This window comes from Gossypium raimondii, chromosome 11 (assembly GCF_025698545.1).
Source record: "Gossypium raimondii isolate GPD5lz chromosome 11, ASM2569854v1, whole genome shotgun sequence".
Taxonomy (NCBI): Eukaryota; Viridiplantae; Streptophyta; class Magnoliopsida; order Malvales; family Malvaceae; genus Gossypium; species Gossypium raimondii.
This window is the reverse complement of record NC_068575.1, coordinates 50,904,661-50,926,382: the sequence shown is the minus strand read 5'-3', so window position 1 is coordinate 50,926,382 and position 21,722 is coordinate 50,904,661. Positions and strand designations below refer to the sequence as shown.

The window sequence follows — 21,722 nt, the reverse complement described above, 5'->3', positions numbered from 1 at the left end:
TGACATGTGTACTTTTAAAAATAGTATTCAACGAATAATGAAACATATTATTTGAAACCAACCATAATAACATTATACATGCAATAGGTATGAAATTAAAACAAAACATATGAGTTTAAATTGTGAGTGAAAATAATTTTACAAAAGTAAATACATGTGATTATGAATATTAGATGCACTCTAATTACTTTCTTGCTCATTTTACTATCATCATAATAAAATGTTTTAGCTTAGTTGGCATCGATCTTGCTGCCAATGTAGGAAACGCTAAAATGCATTTATTTTTCTATTTAAGAAAAAGAGTTGGGAGGGATTATGAGTGGTATTGTATAAAAAAAACATGTTATCAAAATGTCAAAATGTTATTATATTGCTTTGATTGGAGTGGTAAAGTTGAGGTATTATGTATGTTGATTGTATGGGTTCAAATCTCATTGTTTGCAATTTTTTTTACTTGTTTTTATTTAAAGGGTGAGTATTTGATATATTGGCATGTATTTTTTTTTTAAAAAAATTATAAATAGTTTTGAAAAATTGACGTGTCTTTTTAAAAAAATATATTTTTTAATATTTTATTATACTTCTATAAGACACTTGTCAACCTTCTAACCCTACTCGTGGAGTCTAAAAATTCAACTAGCAGTGTACTAAATATTTTCCCTTTTTTAAAATGCAAGAAGACAAATACTTTTGTAAGAATATAACTCATTCCAAATATAAATGGTAGTTTAGTAATTTACCTAAATGAGTTGGTGTCTGTTGGTGGTATGAATTTAAAGTTTAATGTATATAATTTTTTATTAATTATATTAAAAGTATAAATATTCATAATTTTAAATGAGTGGGCCTGAAGGAAGTGATGTAATTTAATAAAAGTTTGAAAAACAGTATAGATTTATAAGGGACTAAGGGAGGCATCATCTGACATCTATAGTCATTGCCAAAGCCCTCTGGGCCCAACAAAATTAGTGTTTCCATGATGGATTTATCCAAATAGAGTTCAATAATTGGACCATCAGTTTGGATGAATTTCACCTCAACAAAATTTCACCTCCTAACTCAACAAAATTTCTTCCACCTCCTAACTTTATAAAATATCATTTTAACCTTTATAAATGTGGACTACCACATGGATACAATATCAATAATTAATTAATTTTTTTAAAATTTTACAATATTTTGTAAATACTTTTTTACATTTTTTGAATTAAAAAATAATTAATTACCAATATAGGATACACGTGAATTGTCACAATGTCACAACAACAAAGTTAATGTATAATAATTTTTCTTTCATTTTGGTTTAATTAGATAAAAGGCGTAAATTCAAAGATTAATAGAGATGAAAAATTTTAAATGGGGGAGCAAAATGATATTTTTTATGAAATAAGTTTATTTTGCTGGTTTGAATTTAGTTTCAGCTGCTACAACTTAAAGGTGTTGAAGAGGCTTGTTTGTCAGCATCAAATAGAGAAGCAAGGAATTGGTTTAGTTTGGAGATATGATTCAAAGAGAATGCTGAAATTCAAAGCCCAACCTTAACCGACGTAACATGGGTGAATCAGTCTAAACTTTAATTAATTTAGTCAAACGATTCCTTGTATGCTGGACAACATTTTTAATTTGGTCTCTTCTTGTTTTGTAATTATGGTGCACGCTTCCTCAAAATTAATTTAATAGGAAACTGCATTCATTCTAAATCTATGGAGAAGACTCTTTCTGGAACTGGTCCCACCATCTTCTTTTCACATTGAAATATTAATAAATCAATTCAATTACTTGGTGATAAAAAAAAAATACAACATTGATTTCAAACAGGGACAGGGTTTCCTTCTTCTTAACCCGCCATTGTACGAGGTTTGTCTCTCCAACAACTTCGTAGAAGCTGCAACTGATCATGACATTGTTGCAGTGCCCTAACCTAAGTAGAAGACAAAATTGTAGACGTCTTGGTAATGCTCACTTTTTGTAATCTAATCCTCTGTCTCTATTACATGTGCAATGCATTTAAACCAAATGTTGTTCATAGGTGACATAGCCCTGGGATCGATCTAGATTCTGTTGTCCCCACCACAAGCCACTAAGTTATCGTTTGAAATTCAACGCTAACCATACATTAATCCTCATTTTCTTCTTTTTCAAATAACAATTTGGTTTGGACCATTGACAAGCAAGTTCAAGACTTCCAAACACCAGATGATTTTCGCTGTGAATGCAACCCACTCCACTATTGTTTTAATAAAGTAAAAAATTACACAATCATCCTTATTTAATCAAACACATCAATGGACAAAGTTAAATAAAATTCACAGTGGATAAATTTTGAATCTTAAAAGTTCACTACCATGGATTGTTCAATTAATTATTTTTTTTCATGTAAATATGTAATATAGTTAGTAGTGGGCTCAACAGATGAAAAAAGAGAAAAGGGGGACCACCATGTAAACGTAGAAGAAGACAATAACTAGGCTGATTTTGATTTTAAAAACTAAGATGATTCATGGAATTTGGTATAAACGCCTAATCAGTGTTACTTTTATAAGTGGGAAATAATCCATTTTAATATATGAATGTGATGAAGCCTAACTGTTCATTTTCCACTTTTGTTAATGCAATTATCTGTTCATCTCGATCCCCAACCAAAAACCGTAAACGGCAACATTGCAAAGGGTTATTATATTGGCAACATGCATGACCAACAACACACTCCTTTATGTTTTGTTTTTTACTTGGGTAAAATTAAAGGATGAGGATGATGAATGGATTCATGCACTTGCTTAGCTATATCACGTGGGAAGACCGTACACTTGTTTTGAGTATGCCACCCACAAACTAGAAATCTGTTTTTGGTTTAGGGCTCCAATTTCGTTGATGCGTTACTAGTTTCACTAATTAAATTCCCACCTTAAGCGGTTGAGTCACTGGAGCATGAAACATTGAATGTGGCCATGACAACAATTTAGGATTTTCATAAACATTAATTATTAAATAATATAACTGTCAGAATCTATAGCATTTAATAAAATGTTTGAGCATAAACTCCCACCATTTAACACACGTTCATGCATCTTTGCATCCATGAGTTGAAAATTAGCATTTTGGCATGGGCGGCCGACCGGTCCCATGCCCATCTTACTAATTACTTTCCTATTATTAATTCACTAACAAGTTATCATCAGATTTCTTATATTATGCTATCTTCCCCTCTCTTCTTTCCACTACTATATATATTACCTTTAGTTTTCTCCCCAATATTTATCCCTACTCCTATCTATCTAGTGAGTCCATTTAAAAACCTATATTTTATCAAAATTATATATTTATAATGACATAAAAATAAGTTATATGATTCGAGGTTATTTTAATTTTTATTTTAATATTCAACCAAAGCTTCATTTTAATATGTTGTATACATTTTTATTTTAATACGCATAATTTATTATCTCAATTAGTTATGTATTTACTATTACTTAAGCCAATGATTGTGTTGGTGTCACGAGTCAACTGGACACCAACTCGATTAGAAAAATTACGGAAATATCTTTTTGTAATTAAAATAAGTTATAATATTTGTGGATTTTAATTTGATTGACAGCAGTGCAATGAAGTGAGCATAGATATTCCAGAATGAGTGGACAAAGTGGATTTTTTACAAAATTATTACAAAAAAATAAAAAAATAATTAAAATGTTATCCCTTTTTCTTTATTTACCAAAATATTATAAATTTTTTTTATTTACCAAAATATACCAAAAAAAACAAAAACCTGCAAAAAAAAAAGCCTGTGGCGGCACCAAAGGTGCCAAAGAGATTGGCCTGACCAAAGGAGCCAAAGAGATTGGCGGCACAGGACTAAAATGTAACTCTCTGCAGTTTCAAGGACTTGACATGCAAATTTACCATTTTAAATTTTGAAAGTGAATTGATGCGCCTGTAGGTGTGTCAGCGCCAAAACTGAAACTTGGCTAATTGCCTTCTAAGCCCTCCTTATTTATTATTTTCTTTTTATTCCCCTTCAACTCACTTTTTTATTTAATAAACAAGCCCTCAACCTATTTTTGTAGTTAAATAAGCTCTTAATCTATGATTTTTACTCATAAAAGCCTTTTATTTTATTATTAAAGTAAATATATTTTACCTAAAGTAAAGCTATTTAAAAAGTATAAACTAATTAGCATTTTATGTATTATTTTGGTAATTTGATGAGAATAGTTTATTAAATAATAACTCTATTTTACTTTAATAAACTATTCTCATCAAATTACCAAAATTTATAATTAAGTGATAATTAAGATACTTAAAATTCTAATTAAGTAATAACTCTATTTTACTTTAATAAACTATTGCTTTTAGGCTTAGTTTAGTAATGTTTCAAAAATGTTTTAGGAAAAAATGTTTTAAGGAGAAGTAAAATTTTTAGCTTTTTAAAAAAAATACTTTTTAGCTAATTTTTATTTGGGAGAAGTATTTTTTTAAAAGTAACTTGTTTAGAAATATTTTTATCCTAAAAATATTTCTTAAAAATAATATTAAACACGCGACACCAAACTGAAATATGATAAATTAAAATATTCAAACTCCTGATAAGTAAATTTTTCATTTAGATTGATTGTTGAAAAAAAAGCTTTAAGGTATCGCCTGAGAGTGTGGCGACATCAAACCTTAAATAGGAATAATTGCTTCATAAACATTCATTATTTATTATTTATTATTCTCTTTCAACACCAAAATAGAGAAGTCTTATACCAATTAGTCCAAAAGTATTTTTGTAAAAATCGATTCAACCGAAATAGATTTTATTTATTTTCAAAAATAATTTTTTCAAGTATGCACGACATAATAGTTAATGATATTCATAATAATTTTCTTTTGTTCACATTATATCTGAAACTATAAATTCAACTAATAATTATAAATTATACATAATAAGATTTTGTAAAGTTTTTATAATTAAAATTTTATACCGTATCGTAAATTAAATTGATAATAAGGATAATTATAAAAGCTTTAGAAAATATTATCATGTATAAATTATAATTATTAGTTAAATTATAGTTTTAAATATAATGTGAGCGAAAAAAACTACTATGAGTACCGTTAAGCGCTAAGTCGAACATAATTTAAATAGAAAATTATTTTTCTAAAAATAAATAAAATTTATTTGTGGTTGAATCACCTTTTTACAAAAATACTTTTAAAAAAAAATTTTGGACTAATTGATATGAGACTTCTCTATTTTCTATAAATTTTTACTTATTAAAGTAAAAATAATACATAAAATTACTTTTTAATAAACTTATTAAAGTAAAATAGAGCTATTACTGTAATAGGCCCACTTTGCCCGGGCTCAAAATCACAAAGAAATAAAAACCAAAAAATAATTAAATGTCCATTTACAGAAATTTAAACCCAGATTATTAAACCCAAAATTCAGGCCCAAATATTAAGACTCGAATAGCCCAACAAGTCTAAACCCAGCTACAGCCCAAACCCAATTAAGCCCAAACTAAACGACCCGAATCCCAGAAACCCCTAAGGTTTCTGAAATACTCTCGTGCCTCAGCAGCAACAGTTTTTTTTGCCCTCGCGCATAGCAGAGTCGAGACCAGCGTCTTTGCTCCTCGCGCCAGTCCACACGTACCTCCTCCAGCAGCACACACACAAGCAAACAAGCCAAAACAAACAGAAAACAACAACAAATAAAAAAGAGCAAAAGATATTTTGTTGTAATTTTTCGTTTTCTTTTTATTTTCTAGCTATATAAAAGCCAAATACGCATTGTAAAAGGGTTACACACACAGAGGATATCAATAGAAAAATCAGAAAAGTAAAAAGGCTGAGTTTTTTTTGGAGGTGATTTCCTTTTTAAAGTTTTCCTTTCTTTTTTCTTTCTGCCTTTCGGTTCCTTTTCGATTCATATCTCCTTTCTTCCTTTTTTATCAGAGATATATAAGAATAGATATAAAAAAAGGAGTGAAATTACCTTTTAACGGCGCCTTTGGATCTTCGCTCCCTCCGTCGCCGTCGGAGTCTGGGCGGAGATTAATCGACATTCAGACGGCAAGATTTTTAAGGGAAGAGTGGCTAGGGTTTTGCCAACCCGATTTAGGAACTGCTAAATGGGGACTAATGACTTAGGTTTTTATATATATATATGGCAATTATATTAGCGAAACGGCACCGTTTGGGCCTTGCTTCGATGGCACCAAAACGGTGCCGTATTGGACCAAACCCGATGACCCGACCCAGACACCGATAGGTCCGCGTGTTCTGGCATGGGAAGGGATATTTGCGCAAATGGTCCCTCGGTTAATATAGCGTGTTTAAATAGATCTTTTATTTCCTTTAAATTTTGCCCGCATTTTAATATTTTGTTTTAATTAGGTCCGCATAAAACGTTGCGTTTTGGGAGGGAGGGAATATTTCCCACCTGGCCCCCATATAATCCACGCGTTGCAATTTAGACCCCCCACTTTGTTTTAATTCTATTAATTTCGTGTAATTTAGACCTTTTTGTAATTTACCCCTTTTTATTCTGTAACACCCCTATACCATGGTCGACTTAAGGAACCTGATATAGGAATGTTACATTTGGTGCCAAATTAATCCTTGGCTAATTACTAATATAATTGAATACAAAACTAATACTAAAACATACCTAATATATTTCATGCATTTCATCAATAATCATTTCATAAAATCATTATTTCATATATTTCATTTATACATCTCAATTCAATAATATATCCTATTTCATATCTAAAACCTTACAACATTAGTCTTTCAATGACTATTCCACATTCATTTCAATTTCCCATACATTTTAATAATTCATCCATCATCGGTTTCCATTGTCAATTCGTTCTTTTATATTCAATTTACAATTGTAATCTTTAAATACTCAATTCATACATTAAATCAACAAATATATCTCAATAACTTGTATTCAATTAAATTCAAGTATTATTTCACTATTTCAAATTATCTCATTTTCACTTCTCATTTTTACATTATTTCATATTATCAAAATCTATTTCATAAAATTTATCCTTATATGTTTCTTGAACCATAATTCTTACCCTTTCACATATGTCATATCATTCAGATTTAGTTTTATTAGTAACTTTATTTCATTTGCCCCCATTAACTTGACTCGGACTCGGCGGATACACGGATTCCAACCAAACACACCAAGAATGATGTCGATCAAGATTGTAATAAATATTCAACACACAAAGTCTTGAACCTGTAATAAAGATGGCGATAACGATTCGACACACAAAGTGCCGAGTCGATATAATAATAATGATTCGACACGCAAAGTGCGAATCGATAATGATAACGATGTGATGAGTCGGCACATAAGTGTCTAATCAGTAAGCCGGCAAATACCCCGTACTCTTCCATATCCTATGGCATGCCAACTATATCCGACTAGCCCGACTAGTTAATAGGGCATTTAATTCACTTTTCAGTACAATTTCCATCTTAGTTCAGTATCAATTATAATTCCTTATTTCAATAAGTTTCACAGAATTGCAGTAATTCATTACTTCAGGATTTTCACATTTCAATGCAATACACATAACAGTATTCAGTATTCCATAATTCAGTTCAGTATTAGTCTCACATATCAATTTCCACTTTCTCAATTTCAATTCCAATAAAATCCATATCACTCACCAATTTCAATATTCCAGTTCAATTCAATAATTCAATTCAAACCATTCATGACATTATTTCATGCCAAATCATATACCGAATATATCGTACACACATACTATGAAATTTTATTTTCACACATGAGCTTAAACCATGACTGATAATGCACAAATATAAGCATCATTTCTATTTCATCATTTATCAATTATAATCAAGCATATGACCAATTATACACAAATCATTCATATATTTTCCAAATTTTCCTCCTCCTCCTCTCCATTCCACATCCTTAATGTATATAACACACTTAAACAACATTAACTATAATTTCACTATTCACTCACATGTATATTTAAAGCTGTTTATTCGAGTCACTAAATTATTTTTATCCAGAGCTACAGAGCTCCAAATTAAGATCCATAAATTTTCCATGAAACTAGACTCACATATCTTCTTATCATAAAATTTTCAGAATTTTTGGCTCAGCCAATTAATATAATTTATTCTTTAAAGTTTCTCCTGTTTTGCTGTCTAACAGTTCCGACCACTCTTCACTAAAAATGAATTATCTAATTGTACAGAATTTGGATGATGTTTCCGTTTACTTTCTTTGAAAATAGACTCATCAAGGATTCTAAAAATATAAATTATAACTCATAATTATTTTTATTCAATTTTTAATGATTTTCCAAAGTCAGAACAGGGGAACCCGAAATCATTCTAACATTGTCTCACAAAACTTATTATATCTCATGATTTACAATTCCATTGATTATATCGTTTCTTCTATGAGAAACTAGACTCAATAAGATTTAATTTCATATTTTATTCACCCTCTAATTAAATTCCCACTATTTTTGGTGATTTTTCAAAGCTATACTACTGCTGCTGTCCAAGACTGCTTTAGTGTAAAATGTTGATTTCCATTTTGCCCCAAATTTTACAGTTTATGCAATTCAGTCCTTTCTCAATTAACCCCTCAACTAATCTAATTTTCTCAATTAATACTTTACCTAGACATTATAAGTTATTTCACAAGTATTGAAATTCAGAATTTCCACATATAATCCTAAATTCAAACTCTTTTACTATTAGGTCTCAAACATTCACTTTCTATTCAATTCCTTCAATAAAACCAGCATATGAACAATTTAAATCTCTAATTCCATGCTAAATCATCATATACTTCCAGAATGTATTCATATCAACTTTCAAATTCTTTCATAGAATCAAAAACTAATGAATACAACAAGTGGGCCTAGTTGTAAAAGTCACAAAAACACAAAAATTTCAAGAAATAATCAAGAATTGAACTTACCTGCAGTAAAAATATGAAGAACCAGCTTAAGGAAACCCTTCTATGGTGTTTTAGCTGATGAGAGTGCAGAAAAATGAAGAGAAATCTAGATAATTCCACTTTGGTCCTAACTTTATTAAGCAAATTTTGCAATATTCCAATTTTGCCCTTACTCCTTACTTTCTTGCTGATTTCATGCCTTTACCGTCCAGCCCAAATAAAACTTGGGTCCATTTTCCTTTTAAGCCCTCTTCCTTTTATCATTTAAGCTATTTAATCATTTCCTATAATTTTGTATTTGTTACGATTTAGTCCTTTTTGTTCAATTAATTATCGGAACTTTAAAATTTCTTGACGAAACTTTAATACTAACTTTTTAACACTCCATAAATATTTATAAAAATATTTATGGCTCGGTCTAAAATCTTCGAGGTCTCAATACCTCGTTTTTTTATTCTAATTATTTTAATATTTATTCCTAGTGCACTATTCACTATTTCAAAATTTTTCCTAACTTCACATTTAACTTATATTCACTAAATTAATAATATTTTCTACTCATTTATCGAATTTAGTGATCTTGAATCACCGTTTCGACACCTTTGAAAATTCAGGCCATTACATTTTTTCTCGTCGAATTTGTGGTCTCGAAACCACTATTCCGACTAGACCTAAAATCAGGCTGTTACATATTCGTTTTTATTAATTAATTTATTTTATTTCTATTATTAGTACATGCGCATGTCATTTATTTATTTATTTATTTATGGTACTTATCTAAATTAATATATGTATATGACTTTATGTATTTTGATATAATACTTATTTTTTAAATTTAATAGGATACTCTTATCTTATGAAGTATTTTTTATTATTATTTTATTATTAATTTGAAATTTACACATATGTATATACTATTTATTTGAAATTTACTTTATTATAATTTCCTTCTTTCATATTTCTTAAGTTATTTTAAATTTGTACAATTTCATGTGTGTTGATTTGTTTGGTGTTTCGATTGATTCTATATTTACTAGCCTTTGAATGTTTGCACAATATAGGATATAAAATTGTGGTTCTTATGTATGCAATATTGTTTATTCGTATTTTGAATCTAGGTTATGTATTAGCATATGTATTAATTTACGAATTATCATTTCGCGTCGTACAATCGTTTTTTATCATTCATTCAAGAGATTACAAATGTCAAAGTCATTTCATTCAAAAACTTCCAAAATAACGCGACACTCGGAATTTGGGATCCTCGAAAAGATTGTGTCCTAACTTACTGGATTCCAATCTTACTCGGGATCTAAAAAACCGAATACCCTTTTTTAATTAAAACATAAATTAAAACTCATTCTCGGGAATTCGATACGTCATGTCCTAATGTATTGGATGTGAAATGTCGTTTTCTCGAAATGAAGATTGAAAAAATAATAAGGGCAACACTCAATGCTCGGAATTTTGAGAAATTGTGCCCTAACGTATTGGGCTTCGATTTTTCATCTGACTTAAAGCAATTGAATGTCCCTTTTAAAATTCGCCACACGAGTTTTGAAAATCAAAAGACAAACTTATTCTCGAGGATTAAAATGTCGTGCCCTAATGTATTGGGTGTGACGTTTTATTACTCTGAGACGAGAAGGTCTTTAGCACTCGCCTCGATTTATCCAAGCATCTTTTATAAAACTAATATTAATAAAAAAGGGGAAGGATCGTATTTTAAAATCTTTTCAAAATTTCGACATTAAGACATTAAACAATCAATTCGGTACCAATTTTGGGCGTCACGAGGGTGATAACCCTTCCTCGTGTGTAATCGACTCCCGAACCTGTTTTCTCAAGAATTCGCAGACCTAAAATTATTTTCAAGGTGATCCGATCACACTACAATAAAAGATCGGTGGCGACTCCCATTTTCATTTTCAAAATCGATCCCCATTTTTCAAAGAAGAAAAAAATGGTTTTGACAATTACTTTTTAATAAACTATTCTCATCAAATTACCAAAATAATACATAAAATGCGAATTAGCTTATACTTTTTTAAATAGCTTTACTTTAGGTAAAATATATTTACTTTAATAATAAAATAAAGGGCTTTTATGAGTAAAAATCATAGATTAAGATCTTATTTAACTACAAAAATAGGTTGAGGGCTTGTTTATTAAATAAAAAAGTAAGTTGAAGGGGAATAAAAAGAAAATAATAAATAAGGATGGCTTAGAAGGCAATTAGTCAAGTTTCAATTTTGGCGCTGACACACCCACAGGCGCACCAATTCACTTTCAAAATTTAAAATTGTAAATTTGCATGTCAGGTCCTTGAAACTGCAGAGAGTTACATTTTAGTCCTGTGCCACCAATCTCTTTGGCACCTTTAGTTAGGCCAACCTCTTTGGCACCTTTGGTGCCGCCAATCACTTTGGTGTCGCCATAGGCGCACCAATTCACTTTCAAAATTCAAAATGGTAAATTTGCATGTCAAGTCCTTAAAACTGCAGAGAGTTACATTTTAGTCCTGTGCCGCCAATCTCTTTGGCACCTTTGGTCAGGCCAATCACTTTGGCACCTTTACCACCACAAGTTTTTTTTTTTTTTGCAGGTTTTTGTTTTTTTTGGTATATTTTAGTAAATAAAAAAATTTATAATATTTTGGTAAATAAAAAAAAAGATAACATTTTGGTTATTTTTTATTTTTTATAATAATTTTGTAAAAAAGCAGGACAAAGTTCTAAATGGATTGCCAGCAGTGCAATGAAGTCACCATGGATATCCCCTAATTAGGAAAGCTTCCCCCTTTTTTCTTACTCTCTGTAGTAAGATAGATAAGAAATATGTGTGTTCAAATTTGTACAAATGTTTTCTTGATTGTGGATAAAAAGATTATTTCATTTAAAGTAATGGTTTAATAGCTGTAATCAGAAGCTTCCAAAGTTTTAGTCAACATCATAAATAATTTATTAGAAACGAAAGTGATACCATTAAGATCCGATAAGAACGATAGTGGTCGCCGGAGACGGTGACGGCTGCGCCGGACGGTGAAATGAGTGTAAAGTCATTAGGAGGGCAGTCAGGATTGAGGGCTTGATAAAGAAATGTTGATGGATTAAAATACAACAGATTATAACGTGTAATCTTGGAAGTGACCAAGTACGATGAATCCTGACCATTTTTTATTTTCTTTCTGAATTCAAATGATCATATAGTCAAATTAGAAATGACCAAGTCCAGTCTTCCAGGTATGGTTCTTCACCTGACCCACGTGACGTCATACAACTTTCCTAAAAAAGTAGATTTTCATATGTTTATTTAAGTTTACAGACAAATTTTCACCATTAATTTTTGAAATGATCACTAAATAATAAATTTTATTAAATAAAAATATGTGATGATGTGTGTAATTTTACACACTCTAAGTGAAGTCCATATAAAAATGGGCATTTTATATGAAGTAAATTTGAATGATTAGGAAAGGAGGGAAAAGTTGTTCAAGTTTGAATCCAATATATAATATTAACCAGACTGTAAATATATTGAAGCCAAGACTAACACATTTTTATGCTAAAAATTGGTGAAGTTTAAATTAAGGAAACTATCCACCCATATAGCAAAAGCGTAAATTGTAATTTTATACTAAACAAGAAAGTAAGGGACTAAGAGAGGGAAGGTCGCAATCAAAGTACACCGACCACCCATGTTTCCTATTTTGGTAGGACTTGCTAAATTCAACCAATTTAATACCAAAGTCCTTCAACGGCTTATCAAGACGGGGACGATGGATGGATGGGGGCTGAATCTGCACCATTTCTTTCACTAAACTAAGCAGCGACGCCAAAGCACGCCTCCTGTCGCTTTTAACTCACCTCAATTTCCTTCCCAACTCATTCATGATTCTACTATTTCAACTGTGTACATTAATTGTTAGGTTAGTAAGCTGACTTCAATCTTGTTGGTGTATTAGTACATGGTGATGGTCATGCGCACATTGTTGGTGTTAATTATGTGTGTTGATAGAAATTAGAGATGGAGCTGTACTCTCTACTCTCCCTCTCTTTGTTAACCATGTTATCAGTTTAGGTTAAGGTCCTAGGTCCTTAAGCACTCAAATTCGAAGCATTTGTGCCATGTAAGTCTCTTAGGTGTGTTCTTAGTATAGATGGATTTTGTCCTATTTTTTATTTATTGTGTTTTGTATTGATTGAATTCTATTTTATAATTGCTTGGACATATATATTTATACTATACTTGTAGTAATAAACAACTTTTAAAAAAAATTATAGATATAAATGTATGGGTGGTCGTATATTATTGAAGTGAAATATGTGTAGGGTTATTTAGCATGGTTGTTATTCCCACCAAACCCAAACAGTTATTAGGCATTTCTTTTGGTTGATAGGAAATTGCCAATTACGTTTGATTGAGTGCATGGGGCTAAATACTGTAAAAGTGGAGCATAAAGAAGTGATTGAAGTAGAGCAACATTGACCCAGTGATGTGCCAAGAAAAGGCGTAGTTAAATGTTCTACTTGGTGATTAATCATGCGTGAGAAAAACAGTTAACATGAAAACAATGTGAAAGGAAAGCAAGGATAAGCAGGGCAGTGTGTGGGTGTGTATAAGGATGGAGGTTTGCCATTTCAGACTCATCTTTTTAAAAAATGTGCTTACCCTGCAGTAATTTGATTTCTCAGAAAGCAAACCAAATATCAATTGAAATCCACCCAGTCTTTATCAAATCTAATAAACAATAAATTTTGGTTTGATTAGGATAATGGTGATTTTTTATTTTATAAGAAAACAAATTGAATAAATTTACAAAAAAAAAACTACTAAGTAAATTATTAAACTTACAAAATTCCTAAAACATTTTATAAAATTCTGCTGAGGTTATGAAAACTTCCTTTTAGGCAGCACCATCTATCAAAGCTGCTTCCTAATAAAGAGGAAATTCCATGCCACGTTGTATCGAAAAGCTTCTGCCACGTGGGTGAAAGAAGCCAAAGGGTGGTGATATTGCAGTATCCATCACATCTTAAGCAATTTTGGGTGCAACCCCGCCGCCGTACGTCACTATTGACTCACGTGCGTAATTAATCTTCGTTTTCATCTCTTCTCCAAATTTTAATCCATTTTCTTTAAGAAGGAAAAATAATTCTAGTTCAAATCTGCCCTTACTATCTGGTATATAAAGTGTCAAAAGGGTACTTCAAATGTTGCTGAGACCAAAACACAGTTCATCATCCCCTCCCACAGAGAAAACAACAACAACCTCGATCGCCAAAATCTAAAGCCAAGTCCCCGCGGTTATGGAAGAACCCACTTTATTCCAAAATTCAACTACACCAGACTTCTCCCCTGAATCATCATCGTTTGGTTGCTGGGACGACCTTCTTCTTGACTACAATATTTCCATTCCTTTCAGCTTCAATGACTTAGACGAAATGATTTGGATGGATTCTTTGGGTGATGGACCCAAGGAATCCACAGAGTCCAACTCCACCAACAGTGTGAGGGAGGAAGAGGTCACCTCTGACGCTAATCATCCCAAGAAGGAAAAAAGTTACAGAGGGGTGAGGAAGAGGCCCTGGGGGAAATACGCCGCCGAGATTAGAGACTCGACCAGGAATGGCGTCAGGGTCTGGCTTGGAACATTTGACAGCGCCGAAGCAGCCGCCATAGCCTACGATCAAGCCGCATTTTCGATGAAAGGGTCATTGGCTACTCTGAATTTCCCGGTGGAAGTGGTGAGGGAATCGCTTCAGGACATCAAGTATCGATGTGAGGAGGGTTGCTCCCCTGTTGTGGCTCTTAAAAAGAGGCACTGCTTAAGGAAAAGATCCAAGTCCAGCAACAAAAACACCAAACAAAACGTGGCCCCAACGCCATTGCAACATCAAAATTTAGTGGTGTTGGAGGATTTAGGAGCTGATTACTTGGAACAGCTTCTAACTTCATGTGAAACGGAGGCTAATGTTCCTTGGTAGAATTTCTCTCTCTGTCTCTCTCTCTAACTTTTTCTTTTCTTTTCTTTTCTTGGTCTCATTGAATCCGGGGAGGTCGCAAGTTTTGTTGATGGAGGGTGAACTTTAGAAGTGCCCAATCTTGTTTCATGTTTCATCTTATCTGATTTTATTTGTTTAGTTGGTTTTATGTTTTTTTTCCCTTTTTCTTGTAAAGTTGAAACTTTGGAAAATGTAGATAAAATTCACCTTTCATATTGTCTGCTTCAATTATCGCGGAATGCTGCGGGGCAGGATTCTAACTGCTTCCTCCTGTATGACCCACTTTATTTATATATATCGTTTAAAGATTGCAGACTAGGTCTACGCATAGAAATGATCAAATTTGTTAAATTAATTTGTAACTAAAAAAATAATACTAATTCCTGTAAATAGTATATGTGAAGGGAAAAAAAACACAATTCCATGAATGAGATAAGACAACAAATGCTGAAAGACTAAAGTCTAGTCGTAAATATTTTCATTTGAGAATTTTAAACCAAGTCTACAGCATACTCAACCACAAACTCAATTCTAGTATTGAGATAAACAAATATCAATAAGTATATATAAGTTATGTTCTTTTGATGTAATAATTGGAATTATTCATAGTTTTTCTTAAGATAATGCGTTTCAATATACTTCAATACTCCAGCTCACGCTCTCTTATAGTAATAATGATGCCCATATCATATTTAATGAAATTTAAATTAAGACAAAATTTAGATTGAGAATCCAATTATCCAAATATGTAAATTAGACTTACGTAAGCTTCAAGTGTGGTGAAAGGATAAAGAAAAGCAAAAGACAACCATTGAGTCATATCATGTGGATTAGAAACGTTGAATACATCTTTGAATTCAGAAGAAGAAAAAAAGACATTGATTTTACAAAATTTTAAGTAAATGGTATATAAAAAAGAGGGTAAGAGTTGATAGATTTCACAGTTTTGTAGTATTAAGGTAGCATTGACATTGGATTTCAGGTTTAGATTGTCTTAAAAAAATGTTGATATAAATATTTAATTTACTCATAACAAAGTGGAGAGGTTGATTTGAGTAATTTATTTTGTAAAAGAATAAGACAGTTTATTTAAAAAATAACAAAAATTAAATTAGAATAAGCTAATTAAATATACAAGTCGCAGTTCAAGTTAAAAGAGATCAACATGGAATTTAAAACAAATAAAATCTGAATTATTTCTATAGATGTTTTCAGATAAGACAAAAGAAACGACAAGTTGAATTTAATTATCTGAAATCCAGAAATTAAGATGAACTATCATTCGCAAATTCCAAACAAGAGATCAAACATAATGGACTTTGTTTAACATGTCTCTTCGCAGACAGAAACAATATCTACTCTATTTTAATATTTATTAATCATTAAAAAAATATTCAATTCAATTCCCGGTTCAATCAATTTGTATTGGCAGATTAATCGGCCAACTAATATACAGATCCAGTCCCATTTTAACCACCCGATTTTCAATTGAGATAGTTTTTGTTAGAGGTGATTTTTTAAAAGAGGGATTATAAAATATTTTTAAAATTAAATTATTTATATATTCTTATTAATATATGAGTTAATATTTGGTATATTAGTAAACAATTTTAAAAATGGTTATGTGTCTTTTTTTTATAAATATTTATTTTAGTACATCTCTATAAGATATTTATCAAGCTTTTAATTATATTTGTAAAATCTAAAAATTAGATACTTAATATATCCTTAATTTTAACTTAACTTTTCGACCATTGAGATGACTAATTAGGTGAAGTTGCAAGTTGAAAACATCCACGTTTTAATTAGACTAAAAAAAGGAGCTAAGGTCTGATCTTCTGATGAAGATGTTAAATAATAAAATATAAATATAACTTTTAAATGGGTAATGTATTGAAAATGTCAACTATACATATAAAGATGAATAATCTCATATAAGTCGAGTTTTATAACTTTAGCCGTCGTCTGTGATTTTCATTTATATATTCACTTTCAGGAGTTGAAATGCCATTAAGAATTTAATTTACAGTCCCTGAATATACGTGAAGCAGGTAAGGATATCGTATCTTGTAAATAACCACGAATTTTATTGGGTGCGCTCTTTGATAAATTGTCTTTGAACCCCTCCAAAATATGATCATCTACCTATTTATATCAACAAAATAAAAGAAATTAAAACTTTAAAATTAAGTTAATTGAAAATAATGAAATTTAAAATTTTTCTTTACCATTACCGATTGAGCAGCAGAAATGTGCTTGTTGTCAAAACAAATAAAAGAACTTGTCATTCATGAAAATCTAATCGAAATGAATAATCTACGAATTACAAATGTATTGGAAAATTTCGAACAAATCTTAAAAAATTGAGAGAATTGAGAGTTTAGAGAGAACAGAAAGAGTTGGATTTTAGTGAAAAAAAATGAAAAATGAAATGGTATTCATAGAAAATTAAGGTCACACTATTGATACGTTTGAATTTGTACTGTTAGAGGAAAGCACACGTGCTTTGACACACACTCTCTAAAGTCGACTTATTTATCTAAATCTTCAAAAACAACAACTTAAATGACGAATTAAAAAAAAAGAAAAGAAAAGAAAGAAAGATATATTTGGCCTATTTAACCGTTCGCCTCACTTTATAATAATAATAATAATTCAGCAAAAGTTTGCTGGTTTGGATGAATAAAAACTCAAATATTTAAAAATAAAAATAAAAATAATTCATATATACAAAAGCTTAACTTCAGCTATGGACCTTTATTATTTATCCATTAATATTTAAAATTTTAATTAAATAATAGAGATTTTTATAAAATAATAAATACAAAAATAAGAAAAATTTTTAAAAATCCTCACATAATAAAAATTGATTATATAATTGAAAATGTAAGCTGACAGTGGTGTTTCCTAGATGATAAAAAGGAAAAGAATGAAGATGTAAAATATTAGTAGAAAACTGTTTAAGTACCTAGTATAGTATACGTTCATTTTTTAACACTACATTAGGAATTTTAAATTAAAGTAGGTGAAATTTATGTAAAGTGATGGTCATTGTCATATGTAATCTAAATTAGTCTTTCTCATCTCTTTTTCTTAATAACAAGCACTGATTTGCTACCAAAATTTTATTTATTGCAAATTACGTTTTTCTTTCCATTCAAAAAAAAATCATGCTTTAATCTCTCTCATCCAAAATATCTTCCTCGATGTCTCTGTCTATCCCAATCGATACTTTTAGTTAAAAAGATAAATGCATTAAGCACTAACATTTAAATTAAACAAACAAAAGATTAAAAATGGTTAAACACTAAGGCTTAATTTCGACTAGGCTATAAGCGAAACAATAAATCATAAAGGGTGAAAAAAAGAACAAAGAAAATGGTCTATATAAGCTTAGGGATATTCATATGTGCAATATTAGCTTTAAAGGCACAAACGATCCAAACAATGCTTAAATCATTCTTTTAATTAAGTTTCACTTATGATTTCACCTCAAAAATAAACTAAAATCCAAGTGACATAATAAGAGAGACACCATGAAAGAGAAGGAACACAAGCTCCCCTAATAAGCTTCAAAGGCCACATTCGTCGGATCCAAAAGGTGATGGATTCAGACTAGGAAAGGTGGTTGTTGGAAGGGGTGCATTGGTTCTGTGGGATTGAAAGGGGTGGTGGTGGCTGCTGGTGAAGGTTGGATATGCCACACATGTCCCTCATTGATTGGTTTCCATGTCCACTCTAGCGGAAAACTTAGCAAACTAAGTTCGCTCCAACAAATATTTTTTTTTTTGCCTCAACAGAAAATTTAGCAAACTCTTTGCCTAGTTTCACTCCAAAGGAAATAGATTCTACTCCAATGAAAATAAATTTCGCTTTAACGAAATGAGTCCTTCATTTCTATCTTTTGTAGTCACACTTCAACTAACTGTCATGGAGTTATATTATCAACAACTTTCGTACCTTCCTAAAAACAAGCTAAAAATAAAGATAAAATAATTAACCAATCTAAAAAAATTACGAAAAATAAAGGAAAATAGAATAAAGTAAATAATAATTAGAAAAAAAAAAAAAAACTAAAGACTTGGGTTGTCTCCCAATGATCACCTTAGTTATAGTCTTGGCATAATTATTTTAGATTAGCATCCAAAAGCTTGATGACAGCATCCTGATGATCTACACCACCTCTCCAACAGTACATAAGTCTTTGCAGAAGAAGTTTTTACTGCTTCATAAATAAATGTCTCCAAAATCCAAATCAATTCTGGCTAACACAATTTCAACTTTCCAAGACTTAGCTTAAGTGGTGATTTTAATAAGAAAATATACCACCTTAGCTCAATTCATTTTCAAGCAAATCTTTTACCATGCCACCGCTTTACCTTACAGTATTTTTGTAATGGCTCTTTAATTGAGGACTTCAAATCCTTCAAAAATCTCAAGTGTAAACTCAATGATTCAAACTTTGACATGGGTCTCGCATGCTTTGAAATATAATTGAAAGTGTTCATAAATTCCTTAACCACACTATCTTTTCTTTTAACTTCAAAAACCAAAGTAGTTTACATGGAATCTGTAACACCCCACACTTGACTTGTTCGCCGAATCTAAGAATGGAGCGTCACAAATGGACCTATACTTAAATTTGGCTAACTTAGTTACTATTAAAACAGTCTAAAAGTAAAACTATTTAATAATGAAGAAATAAAAGTAATAATCCTTCAATTCATTTCTATCTCTACTCAGACGGTTTGTTTACAAGAATTTCTTAAAATCTTACTAAGGACTATTTGTCATAAATGTCCAAACTTCAAGGACGACGTCTAGTCACACCATGCTTTATCTTGAGGCGAAGCCTCTAATGGTACTCCCTTCCTATGTGCATGACTTGAACTGCTTGTGCTCCCTGATCTCACCACTTCATATGGCTTGGTCCCTCCTCCGAGTCCTCGATCAACCTTGCATGTCCTACGGACATCAATCAACTCTTTAAGTTTGAATGACTTAAATACTCAATGTGAGTGTTTTATATCGGAGTGTTCTATATCTATGTCAGATAGAGATGCTATTCAAGGAAATAGACTTCATTTTTCTTATTTTTGATTGTTTTGATTAAAAATATATAATTTATTAAATAAGAAAAGTTCAAATTATATATGTGTTTTAAATTAAAATTTAATTAATGAATTAGCTTAAAATCTATATAAACTCAAAATATTATTTTCAACAAGTTCTAAATGTAAAATCCCAGACCTTGGTTTCAAATTGTTTATTTTACTTTTCAGTTTTAAATTGGTACCAAACTTTGTTTTAAGTTAAAAATTATTTACTAAACATTAAAAAAGAAAAGCAAGTGGTTTTATTAGCTCAACAAAAGTGTAAAGTGATTATAAAATGCTGGGATCCAAATTAAAAACAATGGAAAGACAGATACTATTTTAAGAAATAAAGAAACTAATAGAGTCTTAATTTAATTTTTCCCACTTGCATGAATAAGAAATATTAGTCTTAATTTAGAAATAAAACTGGCAACCCAGTTTGAGTTAATTATTAATTAACACCCACCAAATCCCTCAAAATTTCTAAATCTAATCCCCAAATTCAACAACCACTATCATTTATAGTTTTATAAATAACTCGAAAATAAAAACATTATATAATCCATGAATACATGCAAACATGATTTATTCACATTAATTCAATAGTTTAGTATTTGTAAAACTTATAAAATATTATAATAAACCAAAAGAGTAAAATGTAGAATAACCCACTTGCGGATTTTGTTTTTAATTATAATTTAATCTTTCTCCATATAAATGGAGTAATTTACTATTAAAATGAGAAGAAAATAATAATAATCACTAAATATTTGAATTAACAATTTAATGAAAAAAAAATTTAGACTAATGAATATGCTCATATTTTAAAGATATTATACTGAAACCAATCCCTGGCTATTGAAGGTTGGACTGGATTTGAGTGAATCAATCTTAGCTTTTAGGAGTTTTGATTGAGATTATGTTGTTGACTTTTAGAGATCATATCTTCGACAGATCGTACTCTGAATGTTAGTGTTGTAATTGCTATTTTCAATGAGTTGCTTTCTATTCACTTAAATTCTATGTTAGCATGCCGAATTTGATATATGCTTGGAGGCTTGTCTAGGCTATATAATGTGAGCATATGGAGAGCACTTGAATCTGTTCATTGAGGAATTGTTTCGTGAGCAAGTGCAAACTAAATTATAAACATTGGGTGTTTACTACACAAGTTCTCAGGGAGAGAATTTGGAGGTAAGTATTCTGGTTTTTAGGTATAAATGTGTGATCTCTATACTTGGGGAGTGAGAGTGTGTGATTTACTTGTTGCATTGTGGTTTATGTTGAAAAAAATTCGATTTAGAAAATGGTTTTCTGTCAAAGTGAAAAATTAAAACTTTGAAAATCGAGTCAATTTGTGATATATATATTAATAAACTTTTTTCCAAAAAATAATTGTGCTTTCTACGAGACGGATCTTAGACCTTCCCGATTTTCAACCCAACAAATTTTTTCACTATTCTCATACCACAAATTGCTTCGAGTGTGGGCTCGAACAATCGGTCCATATTAAATCAAATTTGATAAGTTTCTTTTTTATTTTAAAATAAAATTAATTATATATCAAAAATAATTTATGTAAATTTAATTATAAAATGTACAAAATGTTTTTTTAATCTTAATACAAACTGTAAATTGATTCAAACTAAATTTAATATATAT

At 30.4% G+C, this 21,722-nt stretch overlaps 1 protein-coding gene across 1 annotated transcript; it reads left to right on the top strand.

Moving 5' to 3' along the window:
- Positions 1-14,120: 14,120 nt before the first annotated feature.
- Positions 14,121-15,177, top strand: LOC105803199 (ethylene-response factor C3). Its single transcript, XM_012635237.2, has one exon. It carries the CDS (start codon positions 14,269-14,271, stop codon positions 14,944-14,946), a length of 678 nt encoding a protein of 225 aa, XP_012490691.1. The 5' UTR covers positions 14,121-14,268; the 3' UTR covers positions 14,947-15,177.
- Positions 15,178-21,722: the final 6,545 nt, after the last annotated feature.